Raw genomic sequence first — 19507 nt, forward strand, 5'->3', positions numbered from 1 at the left:
TCCTAAGTCCTACCCCCGCCCTTTCATGTATTAAACCTTCCTCTCTCCTTCCACCCAGTCCCTTGCTCTTAGACATACTGTTAGTATGGCAAGGAACCTAGCGGAGCTCTGAAAAAATAGGTGGATGAGTAACAACCGATAAACATAGTTTAAATGGCGGTATTCTAACCATGGGTCACTAGTGAGTCATGAAATGAGTTCAAGCTTTTTGTTTTTAAATGGAATATAATGGAAAAGGAAATAGCTGTGTGTCACATGTATTAAGGTTAGTTTTGCTCCACAAATATCTGGTTTCATTTATATCAACACTGTGATATACAGTATACTTTTAACTGTAAGCCCTCATCAAAAGTTGGCAAGCTATTGCATTACATTAATTTCTTTTGTGTAGCACATGGATTGTTTATCAAATTGTTGGAAATATTTCTTAAGCAAGAGAAATCTTGACCAATTCCTTTTCCATGAAAAGATTTTTTTCCCCTTTCTTACTTTTCTACAATAATTTAAGGTACTATATAGCTGATAAATTTTAATTGTACAAAAAACACAGTGAAAAGTCTCCTCATCTTTGACTCCTACATTTCCCACTCCCAAGACAGCCACTAATACTCACCTTATCTTTCCAAAGACCCTGTCTGCATTAACAAGATAGAGGGTATGGGTGTATACATTTAGATGGACAGAAAGCCATCTCTCTTCAGTTTTTTTTTTTTTTTTTTTTTTTTTTTTTACACAAGTGGCAGCATATCATAGACTGTAATCTGGCTGAGGGTCATCGTTTACCTCCAAAGTGGAGTTTAGAAAACTGCAAGCCATACACAATAACATGTGAATAAAAGGTGTACTTCATGAAGATTGCCTAGGAAAAACCCTGCCAGAATGTCTTGTGCCATATATTTATGAAGTGTATATCCCTACATATCTTGTATGAAGTTTACTCAAGTTGAAAGAGTAATTTGCCTGAATTAAAAGAATCCAGCAATATCCTCTTTGTACAAATAGAGAATCTTCATAAAATTATTCAATGGAATCTCATTGTAACTAAGTAACTCATTAGAGTTAAATCATAGCCTGTGTATGATTAGTACTTTCCTGTGAAATCAAGGATATAAAGATTAATGCCCAAGGCTGCACTTAGGTTTTACTATAAAATTCTTTTTTCTTTTATGTGGCAGTTATAAAATATATGTGATAAGAGCAGAGCACAAAATGTTAATAACTCTTTTTCCTTTCTACAGAACTGGCAAGGGAACTGAATTTTTCAGTGGATGAAATCAATCAAATACGTGTGGAAAATCCAAATTCTTTAATTTCTCAAAGCTTCATGTTATTAAAAAAATGGGTTACCAGAGACGGAAAAAATGCTACAAGTATGCTGAAATTATATTACTTCAACTTTCAATGAAATTGCATATATCTAGTATTTTAGATGAGCCAACTGTTACTAAAATCAGAGTGATCATAACATAATAGCAAGTCTTTTGAAGTCATACTTTTTTAATTTAGTGCTAATATTCTAAACTTCTGTTGTTAAGGAAGCTTTTCAGAAAGCCAAGTGGTAGGGAATTCTTTGCATTTTGTCTGTAGTTCTCTGTGACCATCAAAACTGAAAATATAATTCTAGCTGCGAAATCATGCGATGGTAGTCAGAAACACTCTAAAGTGACTGCTGTTGCCAAAGATGGACAGGCAGGGAGGTAGAGAAGGACAAGATCGAATTAGGGAATCAAATCATTTTATTCAGCTCGGTCTATGGTGGCAAAGAATCTACTAATAGTGTTGGGGTCTTTTGTGGCAGGGGGCAGAGTTGGGGAGTGGTGATATACTGTTAAGTACCAACCCACAACAATGTGGAAAAAGTTATTGCACGTTTGCCTATGTCATCCTGAGTTTAGTAAGTCATTAAAATGCTAAACATCAAATATGAGGGTGACCTGTTTTGCCAAAAAGGACAGAAAAGGGCTTAAAAGGCTAGCTATTGTGAAGCTCATCTGCTCTGCGTCTTGTAGTGGAATGAATATGCTGCTGTCACCAGAGTGATTAAGACCCTAACAGGTCTTCTCTGTAGCGGTGGGTTTTCTGAGCCCTCTGGGTAGTGATACTTAAGGGGTGTCGCAAAAGCCATGCTTGTGAATATGCTGTGATGACTGGAAGGAAATAATTTAATTGGATTTTCAACCTTTTTTTCTCCTTTTTCAGCTGATGCCTTAACTTCGGTCTTGACAAAAATTAATCGAATAGATATAGTGACTCTGCTAGAAGGACCAATATTTGATTATGGAAATATTTCAGGCACCAGAAGTTTTGCAGATGAGAACAATGTTTTCCATGACCCTGTTGATGGTAATTGAATTCAGTGTTCATATTTATTTAATCATTTGATAAAATTTGAAAGTGTCGGACAAGGCGGTCGGGTAAAAAAACAACTAAGTTGTGATTTGCTTGACTTAATTTCTCATTGTCACAGCATTTTATCTGCCAGTCTGAAAATATACACTCTGATAGACCAAAGTTGATAAATGCCTCTGTTACACAAAATATAAATGAGGTAAAAAAGCATGTTATCTGAAAAAATTGTATTTAAAATGTGTTGTATTACCAAATGAAAAAAAAAAACAACTAATATCTAGAGAATGCATTGCTTTTGTCATTTTCATATTAACCTTAAAAACTAGTGTATTTTATTCATATACAGGTAAAACCAAATTGTGAGCTATTTTTACCAAGTAAAGTATTGGATCAAGTATAATATAGTATACAAATTGTAGAATAAAATAGTGAATTACTGTTTTGGGACGAGGTATTTAAGCATGTACTGAAAAAAGTCTAATTTGATACATTACTCACTCAAAAACATGTTTTAGTTATTTAGCATTATTTTAACTCCATATGTGGCCATCTATTTGTTTGGGAGGAAAAACCCTACTTGATCTATCGTGTATAAAAAGCAGCAGCATGATTTCTAATTCTATGAGCATAGATATCACTGATAATATACTTTTACATTAGCTGAATTTATATAATAAATTTCCTTCATTATGTAAATCTGGGCTTTGTCAAAGTAGTAAGAAAAGTATAACAAATATCTTAAAGTGCTTTTCAAGATGCTCATCTTCCTTATAAACATGATGGGTAATAATGTCAAAAGCACTTTCTTTTCACGCTTATAAATACCACATAACTGTGGAATAAAATCTCCCTTCAAGGGCTTGTCTTATATGTGAGATGTATGTTGATAACCAAACTCTTTTTGCACTGAAGATTTACCACTTTTATAACAAGTTATGAATTATTGTCAAGTTATAGTTTATAGAATCTTTTAATATTCTTTACTGGGAAAAAATTTTAAGAATAGTAGTTCTAATAAACAAGAGCCCTAGAAACAATGGAAATATTCAATGGAATTGAAAGCTGCATTTAATTTTAACATTTTAAATTGATTATTATTAAATAAATTCACAAAGGCTTTTTGTTGCTACATCTTAATATATTTCTTATTTTAAAAATGCTTATGGAAATTTGGGGATGTATATATGAGATTTCACTTGTGCAGATTATAAACCTAATAATCTTAGCCAACTTTTTGAACATTCTGGTTTATATATTTCATGATTCTGGTTTATAGGTGACCATAATAGAAAAATGTTCTCTTACCTATAGTAATATGAATTTACAACAAAAGCTAAGTTGGTATTTATCTTGGACTGACAGAAAAATTAGGCTTTAGTTTTGTAGACTGAGAATTCCAAAAATGTGCTTGGTTGCCTTTTTTTTCCTGGCTCTCCTCTTCGCTTTCGTGAAACTTCCTTTCCTCACCATGACCAGACCATTGTTAACTTTTCTCTCTGCTCAAGGAGAAAAATACTCCCTTAGTCCACACAGCAAAGTTTAAAATATGGGCATTGCTCCTTCCTTCCGTTTGTGTAGTCTGGTTAATAAAACTCCGTTTTCTTACATTGTCGTGAGTATTCACAGAGCTCTTTGCAAATGGTTTTCCTCCTGTCTCTGTTGTGTATCATTTTTTTCTCTCTTTATTTGATTTGTGATTGAATGGACCCTTATTACCAAAACCTCCACATATACCACAACCTTTTCATCTCTGTCACATTATGACACATGAAGACTTTACGTGGAGTCTTTTCTACCTTATTGGTTTTTTAAATCCTTTTCCTAATATCTATTAGCTGTTTTTCTTAACATCTTTTATTTTTTTTCTAGTGCTACTGCTCTAAAATCATTTTTTTCCAAAGATTAAATTCATTTTTCTTTGTTGTAAATTTCATGTGAAATAAACAAACATTAGAGTTGGGTAGAATTACTCATATGTATCGTTCTTAAAGTAAGTTATCAATAATTATAAAAATAGGTTTCTTGTGGCTTGCTATATTCAGTCCACCACAATATGGATTTTGCAGGCTAAAAGTAGAAAGATAATAAATTTGGCCATGGAATAAATACATATCTTATGTAATGACAAATAACTTTGTATAGCATAAAATTAGTCTGTATATTTAAGTTACTGTATTAAAATTACCAAAATTGAGAGAAACAATCTACATCTTAATTAGCATTCCATTTTATTATAGTTTGCACTAGTCTTTTATTGTATTACATTTAATTGAATTAAACAATAAATTTATCAACATTCTGTAATTCATCATACGTTTTTCATACCTGATATAATTTAAGTCATTCCATGTGTTTTTGTTTGATGTATTCTTAATTCATTCCAGTCAGTCCAAATGTACTGTCTTCCATAGGTTATCCTTCCCTTCAAGTGGAACTGGAAACTCCCACAGGGTTGCACTACACACCACCCACCCCTTTCCAGCAAGATGATTATTTTAGTGATATATCTAGCATAGAATCTCCCCTTAGAACCCCCAGTAGACTGAGCGATGGGCTAGTGCCTTCCCAGGGAAATGTAGAGCATTCAGCAGATGGACCTCCAGTTGTAACTGCAGAAGATACTTCCTTAGAAGACAGCAAACTTGAAGACTCAATGCCTTTAACAGAAATGCCTGAAGCAATGGATGTAGATGAGAGCCAGTTGGAGATGGTGTGTCTGAGTGAGTATCCTCAATACCTCGGAAATATGGCTGGGGTCTCAAAAGATGTCAAACCAGCAGAGGCATTGAAACAGACTAGAAAAGTAGGAGTTAGCTCTGAGCAGCAAGAGAATGGAAAATCTGGTCCTGATGAGGATTTGATGGAAGAAAAACTCATATCTCTATTTGAGGACATTCAACTTGAAGAAGGAGTAGAGTCTGAGGAGATGACAGAAGAAAAGGTACAGGCTATTCTTAAACGTGTTCAGCAAGCAGAACTGGAAATGTCTTCAATTACAGGTTGGCAGAACGAGACCACAAGTGGAAACCTAGAATCCCCAGCTCAGGCTCGAAGAATAACTGGTGGGTTACTAGATCGACTGGATGACAGGTATGGCTCTGTTTCAGAAAAAGAGAAATGAAACACAGGTTACATTTAATAGTTTGCTTTAAATATGTGCTTCACAGCAGTTATTCTTTTTCTAAGTTACCATTCCAGTTTGGTCATAATACCTGCTTTAAAGGTTGGTTCATTCTGCTAATCTAGACAGGGAAAATTACGTTAAACTCAAATGTAATTCTTAAAGCTATTAACAGCCTGAATTAAAATGAAGAAAGTTTTACATACATGCCAAACATTTATGTTTTTTTTTACTTCAGACAACTACTCTTTTTACTTGTATTATTCTTTTCACATAATCAGTAATTAATGCTCATTCAAAATAATGTAATAAATTCCAAGTCTTTTAGAAATATAAACATTTCTATTTCCTGACTGCAAACATAAGTATGTTTATATATAACATTTAAAAATGCAAATTTAAAATCAGTACAACCCCACCACCTAGCAATAACCACCATTAAAATTTTGGTGGATTTATTTACATACATTTTTATAAATGTGTTAATAGAAAATACAGAGAAGAAAAATGAAAAGTCATCTATCTACTATGGTAAAACACTTAACATTTTATGTATATATATTTTTTATTTTTGCTACATGTTTCACATAATCTGCAATGTAATGTATGTAATTCTTTACCTCAAATAATATTGCCATGATTGATATTTGTTTATAACTAAAATAATTCCTTAATAATGAATCTGGTTCTTTGTATAGTGGCCTTATTCTAGAAAGATGTGATGTCCTCCAGACATTCGTTCAAATCCCACCATCATTAGGTTTACACTTAGTGACTTTTAATAAGCTTCTAAGCTTCAAGAATATTGCTTTAATTAGTTTCAGAAATAAGAATATGACTACTTTCCTCAAACAGGTTTAAAGATTAAAAAAGAAAGCATGTAGCATGCCTGCCAAATGACTGATGCAAATAGTCTCTGAATAACAGTTTGCACATATTGGACTAAAATAAATTTATCACTAGTTGCCATTGAAGTAAAATATAAGTTGGATACAAAAAAAGATTATTTCATAACCATATTTAATATTTTCATATTGCTGACAAGCTTCTTGCTCAATAAAAATTCCCAAACTGAGAGTTTACAAAATTCCTTTTGAAGAACGGTAGCATGAATGACTTCTGTGTTCAGCCTTCCAAAGAGAGAATTGCAAAGATGACAAATAGCACTAATTTTGATGTCACATAATTTATAGTTGCTTGAAAGGAAGCAAACTTAACAGTTGTTATAGGATCTTCACAGTACGCTGGGACTGTTTGTCCTTACACATACAGAATAGGGTGTACTGCTGATATTTTTTAAATGATTATGTTTAATCAAATTGATTTATAAGTATCCACACACACTATACATATAAAACATTGCTCTGGTTAATGCCTTCAGAATTCTATAGGTAATAAGCAAAGATACCAAAAGCAACCTATAACCTACAAAGTAAAAGTTTATACTGAAACTAGGAAAAAATATAAATCAATTTTTTTGAAGTATTGGAAGAGAAATTGTTGAAAGCAAAATAGTCCTCCCAGGAAGTAGAAGCAGTGGGTGAGCACCAGCATCCTGATCACCAGTGAGTGTCAGCAGTGGTCAGGCGTGGAGAGCCATGAGAACCAAGTAAGGGTGAGACTGTTGGAAAAGCATGATGGCAGGAATTACAATTGGAAACACAAAAACGGGAATTTGGGGTTCTTGGGGATGCCAGAGCGTTCATCATAGAACTTTGTCACTTTGTTCTTTGTCAGCAGTATTTTCACTGGCAGTGCAACAGCATTTTGAGATTTCCTCCTCTTTTAGATTGGTGGGTCTGAAACTGAGCTGTCCATGAACTGCTCAGGCTTACTTTTTAAGATAGAGAATCAAGGGGCTATAAAAGGGCTGTAAGAAGCAACCTGATTCAGCTAGCCAGGTTGGGAGCTAGAGTGCAAGGGATGCCTGGGGCCTGTGTAGCACCTCCTCACCCCCATATACGCCCACACCCATGATGGCCCCTCACAGTTTGAAGTCCAGTGACCAGTTTTTTCAGGTCTATTTGCCTTCAAAAGTAGTTAAAAACATGGTTGTTAAAATTTTAGACCTTCCGAAGCCCATTTTCAGCCATTGTAAATTTCCACATTTTATCTTTTGCAGCCCAGACCAATGTAGAGATTCCATTACCTCATATCTCAAAGGAGAACCTGGGAAATTTGAAGCAAATGGAAACCATGCAGAAGTCACTCCAGAAGCAAAGACAAAATCTTACTTTTCGGAACCCCAAAATGACGTAGGGAAACAGAGCGCTAAGGAAACTCTAAAACCAAAAATACATGGATATGGTCATGTTGAGGAACCAGCATCATCATTAGCAGCATATCAGAAATCTCTAGAAGAAACCAGCAAGTTTGTAATAGAAGAGCCTAAACCCTGTGTGCCTGTCAGTATGAAAAAGATGAGTAGGACTTCTCCTGCAGATGGCAAGCCAAGACTTAACCTCCACGAAGAAGAGGGGTCCAGTGGGTCTGAGCAAAAGGTATGTCATCTAGTTATTCAGTATGCTGTCCTTTACTGAAAGTATCGATGTTTGCTTCTTTGGATTAATTTTGTAGCACTTGGCCCGAGGTTCGTTTCTATTTCCAAATTATCAGTGTGTGATCAAAAATTGTAACATTAATATTGGAGCAAAGAAAATACTGAGTAAAACATATGCTATTTGATTTTACCTTCACTCCTAAGGTAGGAAAAGGAATAAGCATCTGTAGCCATTTTCCAGAAGGAAAAAGGACTTGAGAGGCTAATTTAAGGTCTAGTATTATTTTATCTGGGATTTAGGTTTCCTAGCTCCCAGTGCAGTCTTCTTTCTTATGCGAGGGGGGTGATTATCCTGACCCTTTCTAATTCTTTTGTGTAATTTAAAGAATTTATACCATGTGACCCATCTTAGAGTTCTACTGTATGTAAGGTCTATTGTCTGAAAGTGTGTTTTTAAAATTGAAGAAACAAAGTTCCTAACCCTGTAAATGAGGTGGGTGTATACCACAGTTGGTTGACAGCATTTAGAAATTTAAAGTCAGAAGTGTTATCTTAATTTTATAATGATAAAATGTAAATCTTAACATTTGTTTTTAATTTAAAACCTACTGCTGTAGAATTATTTGCTTGCTCTTTGTGGTACCATCTAATTTTTTTTTGAGGTTTATCATTTTTAGATGTTTTTAAAAAGTTGAAATTATATGAGTCAGAAGGATATAAATAGTAAAAATCAGCTGCATTTCTTACAATTTTTAACTGCTTTTTGCTCTCAAATTTTGTGTTTCATGAACTGTACAATAGATAGAGAGTTACACATCTTTGGAAAAGTAGCACTTGTCATTTTCCCTGTAACATCTAGTTTACTTAAGCTCTACCATTGTGTTTTAGGTAGAAAAAAATCTTTTGACAAATGAGTCCCTGATTAATCTGAGGTTTTAGAAAATGTGTATAGTAAACTCCCACTCAGGAGATAATTATCAGCTTAATTAATCATATCCTTTCATTTTTCCTTCTGCAGGCTATCTTTTGACCATTTTCTTGCTTGTTAGGTTAGAAAGTGACAGGAAGTAAAATTGTCAGGCCTTTCTGTAGTTTTGAATTCAATTTCTGTCTTTTAGTTAACTTTTAGTACATGTAAGCAGTATGACTCTTAATAGAATGTTCCTTTTTAAAATGAGCCCAGAAATATAAGGAGAAGCAATAATGTACTGATGTTTTAACCATGAAAATTTATTCCGCAAAAGCCTATTAAAATCAACAGAGAAGTTCTGAAATCAAATTATAAATAAGCACTTCTTTGTACGTACTTGTTCATACATATTGGCGATTGGGGAAGCACGGAGAAGGCATACAGAGGGTTTAAAAACAAGTTATAACCCTCAAAGGAAACTCAGCCGAGTTCATCAGTAATGGAAAATAATTACTATTAGAAAATGGTTGTGAGATTTCTTTTAAGTGAGTTTGTGCTTTTGGTATTGGTCACTCATCCCAGTGCATAAAGTCTTCATGAGCATAAAACTTCATAATGGAGGTCAGCTTCAGAAGAAATCCAAAGGTGTTCAGGATGGGCCTTTTGTGCCTAGACCATACCATAGTATATAATAACAACTAGGTCATCTGCTGTATGAGTTCCAAAAACAGCCCCCTTTTTGTCCCCTAAATGATCAGGTCAAAAGTCCGGGTGCGGCTCTTACACGGATGACTGTCTGCTGTTACAAGGTAAAATTCTGCCATTTTTCCATCTCTTTTCATGCAGCAACCATTCAAGGAGTACTGAGATAATTTCAGTTGTGCTCCTAGTTACCCTCTTTACCAATTTCTAGAGTCCTGAGGAAATCCCACTACTGCCTGAGGAAATCTCTCTACCCTTCACCTCAAGATGAGCAGAAACTCAGGGAGAGGGTGGAAACTAAAACATTGGCCACTTTTTCTTCATGTGAGGCGCTGGTCTCAGATGGTTCTGGATAGACTTATGATATAATTAACATCTAGGTTTGTCATTGGTGTTTGCATTAACATGTATTCTTCTGCTTTTAAATATACCAAAGTGAAAAATTTTCCCCAGGTTACAGTTCCATGTATGGATAGTCAGATTGAATTTTCCCTTCTGCTTCATCTAACCTATTAATCTCTGAATGCTGACTAGTAATTCTTTTCTTTAACTATGAATTCCTCTTACCGCCTTTTTGAGCCATTGCAGGGCCTCCCTTCATAATACTTAGGCCATTCTAAGTGTCTTGAATTTACAGTCCTTTTCTAAAAAGCTTTAAAAGTAATAGAGAACTTAGCCAATATTAAAGAGTAAGAAGCTCAAAAACTGTCTCCTTTTGACATATTATTTAGTATGCTATTTTGTTTGGATGAAATTTCCCACAGTCAAGGTTGATATTACTATTTTTAAATATTTAAGTTTACCTTTGGTGAAAAATGGCCTACTTTATTATCTGACTGATATTTCCTAAGACATATCAGTACTTATAACTCCCATAACAATTTTACTTGTTTTTTCCTCATTTTTACCAGTATTGCCATTGATTTGCCCAATGTGTATTAACTACAGCTTCTGTCTCGACAGCTATCAGATTTGAGACAACCAGTATACTTAGAAAATACTAGAATTATTTTCAGAATTCCATCATTAAAATTAAATACTCTTCACTATGACACTTAAGTAGAATCCAAAGGCACTTTTCCCTTTGAATTATGAACTGTTTACCACTTGGTAGTTTTTCCATATTCCTATTCTTATTGCCTAAAGATTAATATTTGTGTAATTACCGTATTCTGTCTGTACCATATTCTTGTCTGTCAAATGTTTTTTCTATTCTAACTTCATATCAGTTCTTTAAAATAAGGCAAGCATTCACATGGTTTACATTATTCCTTCATTCATTTGAATAAACTTACTGAGTACCAATTATGCTGATACAAACCTCCCAATAGAAATATATGTGATAAGTTCTGCTGATATAAATTCTTTACTTTTTATAAAGTTCAAAGTAGCTTTTGACAAATTTGTCAAATCTGACCAAAGTTTCATAAAAATTGGAAATCCTGTGCCTTTTTCTATAGATCGAGTGAAATATGGCCTAGACTATAAGGTTACACATTCAACTCAACTGTATATAGATTTAAAACTAGTTTAAGTGAATATTCATGTTTTTTCAAACTAATAATTAGCATGTAGCTTCTGACCAAAAAAAGTCTAAAATTGTTGTTACTAATTTATAATTTAATTACCTTGGTCTTTATCATATATATGCACATAAAGACCAAGCTAATTAAATACATACACATTTATGCATAAATGTGTGTGTGTAGGTAAGAACATAACATATTGTATATACTTTATATAATATATATGCACAGGTTAATTTCATTTAGATTCCTGATCAAAATTCTCTTCTACTTTTTTTAAGATTTTCACAAATATATATCATGGTTTTCCTTAGGTGGGAAAACCAGCAAGTAAGAGTAATTATTTTTTGATTTCCTTTCTCAGAATGTCTTTTATTTTAAATGTGATGGTAAATTATACTAAAACATGCATTTATCAGGACTTGAAACACAGTGACAGTGATTCAAGCTCAGAGGAAGAACGGAGAGTTACTACCCGAGTTACTCGCCGGCGTTTGATTATAAAGGTATCCTGTAGCCAGATCACTATGGAGCATCACCGTATTATTAGAAAGTTCTTTCTTATGGTTTTGAAAATTCAGCATGCATAACTAAATGGCTCTATGTACGTTTGTTTGCACATTTGAAAGCTTATAAAAACAACAAAAAGGAGAAAGTCATGTTGCATGGTAGTGAGTAGTCTGTCTAGACCTGACAATGTGGCATTTGTATCCTGTTTTCCCTGTGGAAGTGTTATATGTATGAACAAAGATTCTGTCTTGGTGAGAGAATAGTCCATATCAAATGAAATGTTCAGTTAAAACCCAAGAGGCTATAATGAGATAAGGTAAAGAGGATGAAAGAATTAAATTCGTACTTAACAGTTGTGAAATGAAAATCCGTTATTCATTATCAGTGACTGAGAATTTGGAGTTACAGCCTGGCATGGATGTATGTGACATCATGCAAATCAAGCAAAATTAACTTGACTAACAAAAAAATCAGGCTGTATTTTTTAAGTATAGGAAGCAATTTTTACTGGAAATGAAAAGTATAATTGCACCTTATTATAGCATAGCTGAACACTAACTTCCCCCAGAAAGGCCTTTTGAAGCATTCACCTCACGCATGGTAAGGTACAGCAGGATGTTTCTCACAGCCTATTCTTTGTCTTCATTACTCAGTCTTTACAGAGATCTTTCTTGATGTCAGTTTCCTTGTTCTCTGCACTCCATTATTCTGTTTTCAACAACCAAGACTCCGAACGTGGTCCAAATAACTTGAGGCTCTTTGGTTGGCAGCTCTGAAGAGAAAGAAGGGAAATGTCTATTGAAAACCACTTATCAGACTTTTCCTTCATTTCCAAAGTGTCAGGTGACCCAACAGAGAGCAGAGATGTTGGTTAAGGTATCCAAAACTTCTTAATCCTGCTACTGTACTTTTCATGTAGGTCAAGTGAAAGAAGAGAAGAAAATCTAAGACAGTGTTTCTATGACTCAAAACATTAAAGAAATTAAGTCCTTGTCTAAATCTTAAATTATCTGCCAATCAACCTTGAACTTAATAGGGAGTGATCTCTGAAAATTTCATGTAGCCAAGCCAAATTGCAAGTATTCAACCTGCTATCTATGATGTCCCCATAATCACTTTCTACATGTTTCTGCAATTGGAGGACAGAGATAATTTGGCTTTATGAAAGAGTTAAAGCCATATTCTTTGCTATTCCCATAATCAATATCTTCAGTAAATAGTATTTTTAAATGTGAAACCTTAGAAGCAGCTCACCCGACAATGTCTTATAACTTACTTTTTATGCTTAACATATGACACAACATGTTGCAGCCAAACCCACACCTCATTCCTCTACAATAACTGTCCATAATAGAAGCTGACTATATATAAGATAGAAGAAAATTAACAATCCACAATAACAATGAAAAGTGGAAGGGCGGAGGGTAAAGAAGTTTTACTCTGAAGAATACAAAAACAAAGCAAGAAAAATATCACAAACCCCTAAGTCAGTGAGAGTTATTTCTTTTGGTCTTCTAGCTTCCAGACATGCATTATCAAGTTAGCTTTCATTCAAGGTATTATATATTTGAGCTTAATAGATAATTGTAACATTTTTTATTAATAACAACTTTAAAAGGCCAAAATACACTACAATGTTGAGGCTTCATAAAACAAGAGGAGTTGTTCTCTACTACCCACTTCTTAAAGTCAGTGTAATTTTAGAGAGGTTAAGTGGAATCATCAGAGAATGAGTTTCATAACTGGAGTTTTATAACATTGTATCCACAGAATCATTAAGCTTTGAGAAATGTCTTTATATGTGACAGAGAAATCAAAAGCTAAAGAATATCTGTAATTATAATTGGAAGTTACATGTGTAACAAAAATCTTTATAAATTCCATATATAAGAATCATTCTGGTAAATATTTTTCTGTTCAGATTTTTGGGGCAGTTGAAAAGGATCACAATTCTATTGTTTTCTCTTTGTTAGAATTTTTCAAATGTAAAAGAGCGTGGGAGGATATGATAAATGGGACGTGGGTACCATCTCTTTTGGAAACATAAACTGAGACTTTTAGGAGGACCTAAAGGGATCATCAATATTAGAAGCACTTCTTTTCCTAGGTAACAAAACTGAGGATTGGAGATGAGTCAATTTATCCAGATTCACAGCAGGGCAATAGTAGTTCTGGGACCTAATCGCTTATCCTCTAGTAAAGTGTCTTCTACCTGCTTTTTCCACAGTACTATATTCTTTCTCTTCCAGAATAAGAAAAGGTTGAATTTCAACTTAATTAAAAAAAAAAAAAATTCCTCCTAGAATAAGTTAGGCACTTGGCCATTTAGACGTTTCCAGTGCCATATGAGAGGGCTACATTGGCCTGTCTTTCCTGAAAACTATTCGACGGGACTGAAATGCTCGAATTTGGCCTACTTCATGGAGGCCATCCAACCCTAGACTGAACTAGCATATTTATACTGTTTATTATAGTAATCCCCCCAGCACTTAGAATCACAAAGCTGTAAACTACTTTGGGATGGTTCTATCCCTCCCAGAGCTAACTTTGGAAGCGGTAGCTATGCTCAGGATTCCATGACAAGTCTAGGCAAATCTGTCTTGTTAGCCATTCAATTTGTATGATAAGGGGGTTGAAAATATAATTTTATAATTTTTCTCTCTAGTTTCATATGTGGACTTTTTTATTTTACATTTAATATTTTTAAGTCTCTAAGAAATGAGTCAAATTAACAAACTCATTTTTTTCTGGATCTTTAAATTTTACATTCATTTATTTCTATACAATCTGATGTCATAGTGGTTTCAAATGCTTAGAAGCAGTTTAAATAAAGTAAGCAGTCCTATGAGCCTGTTTACATCATTTGCCTACCAAATTCAATGATTAGAAAGGCAAAAACCTTAAACCAACTCATCAAAGCTAAACTGTTGTAAAATTTGGTAAAATTCAAATAAGTGAATTTTCACTATATAGGTCAACTTTTTATTTCTACTTTTGAATCTTTTTTACTTATTTTCAAGATAAGAGTTTATGTTTCCTTCAAACTGAGCAATTCAGAAGTATGTAAAGTTTGATCTACCCATTCTATTTCATAAGCTTCAGATTGATATATCTGTATATGTTATGTATATGTACATACACATTCTCAGAAACTGAGTTTTTCGGAATATAAAAATGGATTTTACTATAAGTATTGCTTACTAACCTGCTAAGTTTTGTATATGGCATATATATATGATATACACCCCATTTAGAAAGTTGAAGTTTTAATATTGTGTACATCAAAGCTATTGGTATATTTTATATTGTTATTCTTTCATTTTATTCAAAAATTTGAGGGGAGAGAGAGAAAAATTATAAAATAAAAAACTTATAGCAGGAGTTAAGGGAAGTACAGCTCATCATTAAAGGTGGCCATCAGAGATGCTACTGTAATACCATGTGTGCTATCGTTTTCCTTTGACATAGGGAAGAAAAAAGAGGGGGGAGTATTGCAAAAGTAGTGCCATCAACAAGACCGGGGTGGGAGAGGGAATTTTATTTACTTAAAAGTACAAATTGTTTTCAAGAACTTTAGAAGCTTGGTAGAGATTTATTTTTTTCTCATTAAGGAGAGGTCTCCAAAGACTTCTCTTTAGTAACACTTGGTGTCTAATATATTTGACAAAATTAAAGATGGATGAATTTTTTTTTTTAATGTATTGTGACTCTTTACTGTTTTTCCTATCTAATCCACTTGAGTGTCTACATAATCAGAGGCCTTATGTTGTTATTTTGGCCTTATGAGAGTACCAATTGACTAATGGCCATTTAAGGTTAAGAGATGGATCTATACCTTTACCTATGCATAATAGGTATGAATTTTCAGTAGGAAATAATGAAAATGCTTACATACTAGAATAGATCTCAACAACTTATATGGCTTATTATTTACAAGAAAGGCTTTGTTTTTTTTTTAAGGCTATTTTATATATGTTATATATAATAATATATTTATATATGCTTATAAATATACCTACTTCACATTCCTTTCAAAGACTGGCATCTTTCCCCACAAAACAATCCATTCCTCATATATCCAATAGGATTCTATTTTACTAGATTTTCCTGAGATCCTCAAATTGTCTAACACTCGAAGAACTAGACATCTCAAAGAGTTAGCTAAAAAATATTTCATTTTTTCAGTGATTAAACTATAGTGAAGACTTTCATGACCTTTTAATGGCTTTTCTGCTGTCTTTATGCCTTTCTTTTTAAAATAAAATGAAATCTTTTTTTACCCAAATATATTAAACCAACCATATTAGATATCAGTGCATTTAGCCACGAGACCCCTACATTCCTCCAGTTTCTTTCCTTCAGCTGTACTAATTGAAACTAATCACAAGCAAGATTCAAGATGAACTAAACATGAACAGCAAGAAATATCTTGTTTTTTTTTTTCACCCCACCTTTGTACCATAATGAAGTAAAATGACTCATATGTCCCACCCATTGTCATGACCTGTCAACCCACAGTCTATAAGAATACAACAAAGTCACTTTGAAAACAGAATTTTGTTAGCAAACTGAAATAGTTTTTTAGCCTTTGCTCTGTCTTCTTACACCAGAACTCCCTTTCTACCTGTTTCAACAAAGAAATCAGAATTTTCTCACCATGGTGGGCACTGACATAATGATCATGACAATAACACTGAAAGAGCTAGAATCCTGGCTCTCCCAGAAATGCAGCTGTTTTTGTGATCTGCCACTTTTCCTGTAAAACCACCAGTGTATAGAACTACAGTACACTCTACTGTAGCATTATCCAGGTCGCCTTTTCAACAAGAAGTCTGACTAATAGGTGAAGATGTTTATCCATGTTCCCCAAAACTGTGAGGGGCACTAACCTAAAGCTGAACACCAGTGAAGAAGGTAATGTGCTCTGAGTAGTTTTTCTTATTATACAATGATAGAGCTAATTGAGAGAGATTAAGGAGCCATCTCAATCTACAAAGCTGCTTATAAGTAGAGAAATATAGAAGAATTTATTCCATTTTTTTAACTCACCAGAGGAAGATCTTTTGAGTTTCCCCTTCTAAACCAGACAGCAGTCACTAACTGCAAGATAATACCTTAAATTCCTTTAGCCTCAATCTAGTCATTTATTTGTCCGTGGCAGTGGGGATTAGATAGTATTTTCAAGTGAAAGGGTTTTATGTGGTGACTATTTTGAAACCATGTACTTAATCGGACAGTTATTTTCATTTATTTAAGACCTAGGAAAGGCTTGGTCTAAAAAACTTTCCTGAACTTTTCTCGTGGTAATGGAACTAACAAAGAGCGATAAGATAGGACCTTAGTTGGAGTATTAGATTTAATTCAAATGAGACAAAATGTAATCCTCAAAAATGATATGAGATTTGGTAGGACTAATGAAGAAATACTGTACAGAAAGTGAGATGCTCTAATTAGAGCCCTAGTTATCAACTAAATTTTTTTTCAGCAAATGAAACCTTTTTGTTTGTAAAACAATGTGTTACTGCATTCTACACTTAAATATTTTCAAATTCATCTTCGTGGAGTTTGTTGCTAACCATCATTCTTGTTACGTATGTGAGGTTTAATGCTTTGATTGTTGCTGACTGCTAAATAACTTTTAGATCAGCCTTTCCCCTTGCACTGGAATAGCAAATAGAATCTATACCTTTTCTAAAACTCCACAGAGCATGTGTGTGGCATATGGAGTGGCGTGGAGATTCGTCCATCTTGTATGTTGCTAATCTCTGTGCCACATCCTTTAGGGAGAGGAAGCAAAAAACATTCCTGGTGAATCTGTCACAGAAGAACACTTTACTGATGAAGAAGGCAACCTCATCACCAGAAAAGTAATCATCATTGGATTTCATGCTTTTCTTGGAATTTAGCTGTCCTACTATTTGTTTGCTGTAGTGTCATCTCTTGAAATAGAAAACAGGAAAATCTCTACTTTTCACTATTGCTTCCTACAGATCACTCGGAAAGTAATAAGACGAATCGTTATCCCGCAAGAGAGAAAATGCGATGACGTGGTAATGGAGAGGGACTGCTAAAGAAAGTAGAAGATAAAAGCTTTGTGAACTCTCTGCCGCTAACGGGCTAGCATCTGCAGTGTGGCAGCTTGAAGCTTTTGCTGCTTCTGATATCTTGTGCATTTGATCAGGGTCAAAGAAAAAGACTTTTCTTCCTAACATTCTTTAACATTATATACTTCCACTGTCTTCAGAGATTTCACAGAGAGAAGTTCATTTATGGAAGTTAGAACACGCTGGTTCGAGCTTCCAAGAGAAGATGAAAACCCTCTACCACCACCCAATCCCTCGGCAGTGCCCCGCCCCTGCCGTGTCTGGCCCTCGGCTCAGTGCCTTCCTGGAACACGGGTGGAGAGCGCTGGTTTCCAGCCAGTATGCAGGGTTTAAATGTTAGAATGGCAAAAAGTTCAGTTCAAGACCCTCGTATCAAATCTATACATTTTCCCTTTACAGTGTATTCTATAGGAACATCTGAATTCCCCACCTGAACCTGAGTAGGATTCTCCTCCTCTTGGGGTTTATAATAGCCTGTTTCCAATGTGACAGTTAAAGAACTAAACTCATTACTGAACAGTGTAGCTGAGCAAATGAATCTCCCATCTCCCCGAGAAAACATGTCTAGTTCTTTTTCATCCCTCTTCTCAGATCTTTACCCTTCTCATTTTAAAAATAGAAACTTCAATAGCCTATGTTTACATTTTTAAAAAAAAGTGAACTGGAAACTTCTCAGAAAAACTAAATCAGAAAATTAGAGAGGCTACTATGTTTTCCATTACAAATAGGGTAAAAGTGCGTATTTGTACAAAAACTTTGCTCTCAGAGGAGCATGTCCCTGGTGCTCAGTGAAGAGAGAGAGGTCTTGTTTTATGGAAAATGGGTGCCTGCTTGGTCTGGAATAAGGAGGGATTGGAATTCCACAAGTTAAAATAATGTCCCTCAGAGCAACAGCATTTCCACAGTGTTAATTTGTGATTAATGCTCCCATTACAGCAGATCGCTAAAAATTCTGCTGACTTTAGAAGGCATAAATTATAATTTACTAATATTTTTTATATTTGGGGTTTGAGTGCCTTTAGAACTTTAGTGGTGATTCCTTCTAGCTTACTACAGGAAATGGAGAGGCTGCTCATTTTCTTTTTTTTTTTTTTGATTTATCACTAACCTACTGAATTGTTGTGAGGTTCAGTTATGTTGTTGTATTCATCCTGACAGTTCTACCCAGCTTGCCTTGATGATGCTACGCTGTGTGGTTAAAGCAGATTGTATTTTTGGACATGAAGTGACAAAGTGCTTTAAACTGTGTTTCACTTATCCTAATCCAGCCCCAAGGAACCAGAACAGGAGCTGCTTTATAACTAAAACTCTTTTGCCATGAAATCTTAACATGTAACATTCCTTCTAAAGCAGGGAGAAGGTTATAAGGTGAAGACAAAGAAAGAAATCCGACATGCGGAAAAGAAGAGCCACTCATAACGGTCAGTCAAGGCGATAGGTAAGCTCTTTTCAACAACTATAGGACCTAACTCCCTGGAAACCTCTAATTTCACTAAATAAATGATTAGATCTTCCCCCCTGCTTCTCTGTCACTGTAGTCCAGCTTTGAATATCCAATATGAAGTTGTAGTTATTCTTACGTCTGTGTTTGCATACGTACACACACTAAAACTGGACTCTAGTTCATAGTCCGTAAACTTTCTCCTCACAAATTAGTTAGGAATTTAAATGTTAATGATGTTTGCAGAAGCAAATATAAATAGTGATTTTTTAGTCTCCTCTAAGAGTAAAGGCTCAGTATGAAATGCAGCAGCATTATACAATCTAACAGGAAAACTATTCGGC

General features: G+C 34.4%; 1 protein-coding gene across 21 annotated transcripts in view; it reads left to right on the top strand.

Annotated features, from left to right (window-relative positions):
- Positions 1-19507, top strand: part of ANK3 (ankyrin 3) — a 567956-nt gene that overhangs the window by 540703 nt on the left and 7746 nt on the right. For 6 of the 21 annotated variants that reach the window (XM_016127609.2, XM_016127607.2, XM_036222258.1 and 3 more), the window contains 6 exons: positions 1239-1370; positions 2200-2343; positions 4761-5069; positions 5349-5439; positions 7593-7971; positions 19073-19160. In XM_016127609.2, coding sequence (XP_015983095.2) covers positions 1239-1370; positions 2200-2343; positions 4761-5069; positions 5349-5439; positions 7593-7971; positions 19073-19141 — 1124 coding nt within the window. In that variant the 3' untranslated portion in view covers positions 19142-19160. The other 15 variants (XM_036222264.1, XM_036222266.1, XM_036222265.1 and 12 more) reach the window with 6 other exon arrangements.

Source organism: Rousettus aegyptiacus, unplaced genomic scaffold, assembly GCF_014176215.1.
Source record: "Rousettus aegyptiacus isolate mRouAeg1 unplaced genomic scaffold, mRouAeg1.p scaffold_m13_p_6, whole genome shotgun sequence".
NCBI classification, from domain to species: domain Eukaryota; kingdom Metazoa; phylum Chordata; class Mammalia; order Chiroptera; family Pteropodidae; genus Rousettus; species Rousettus aegyptiacus.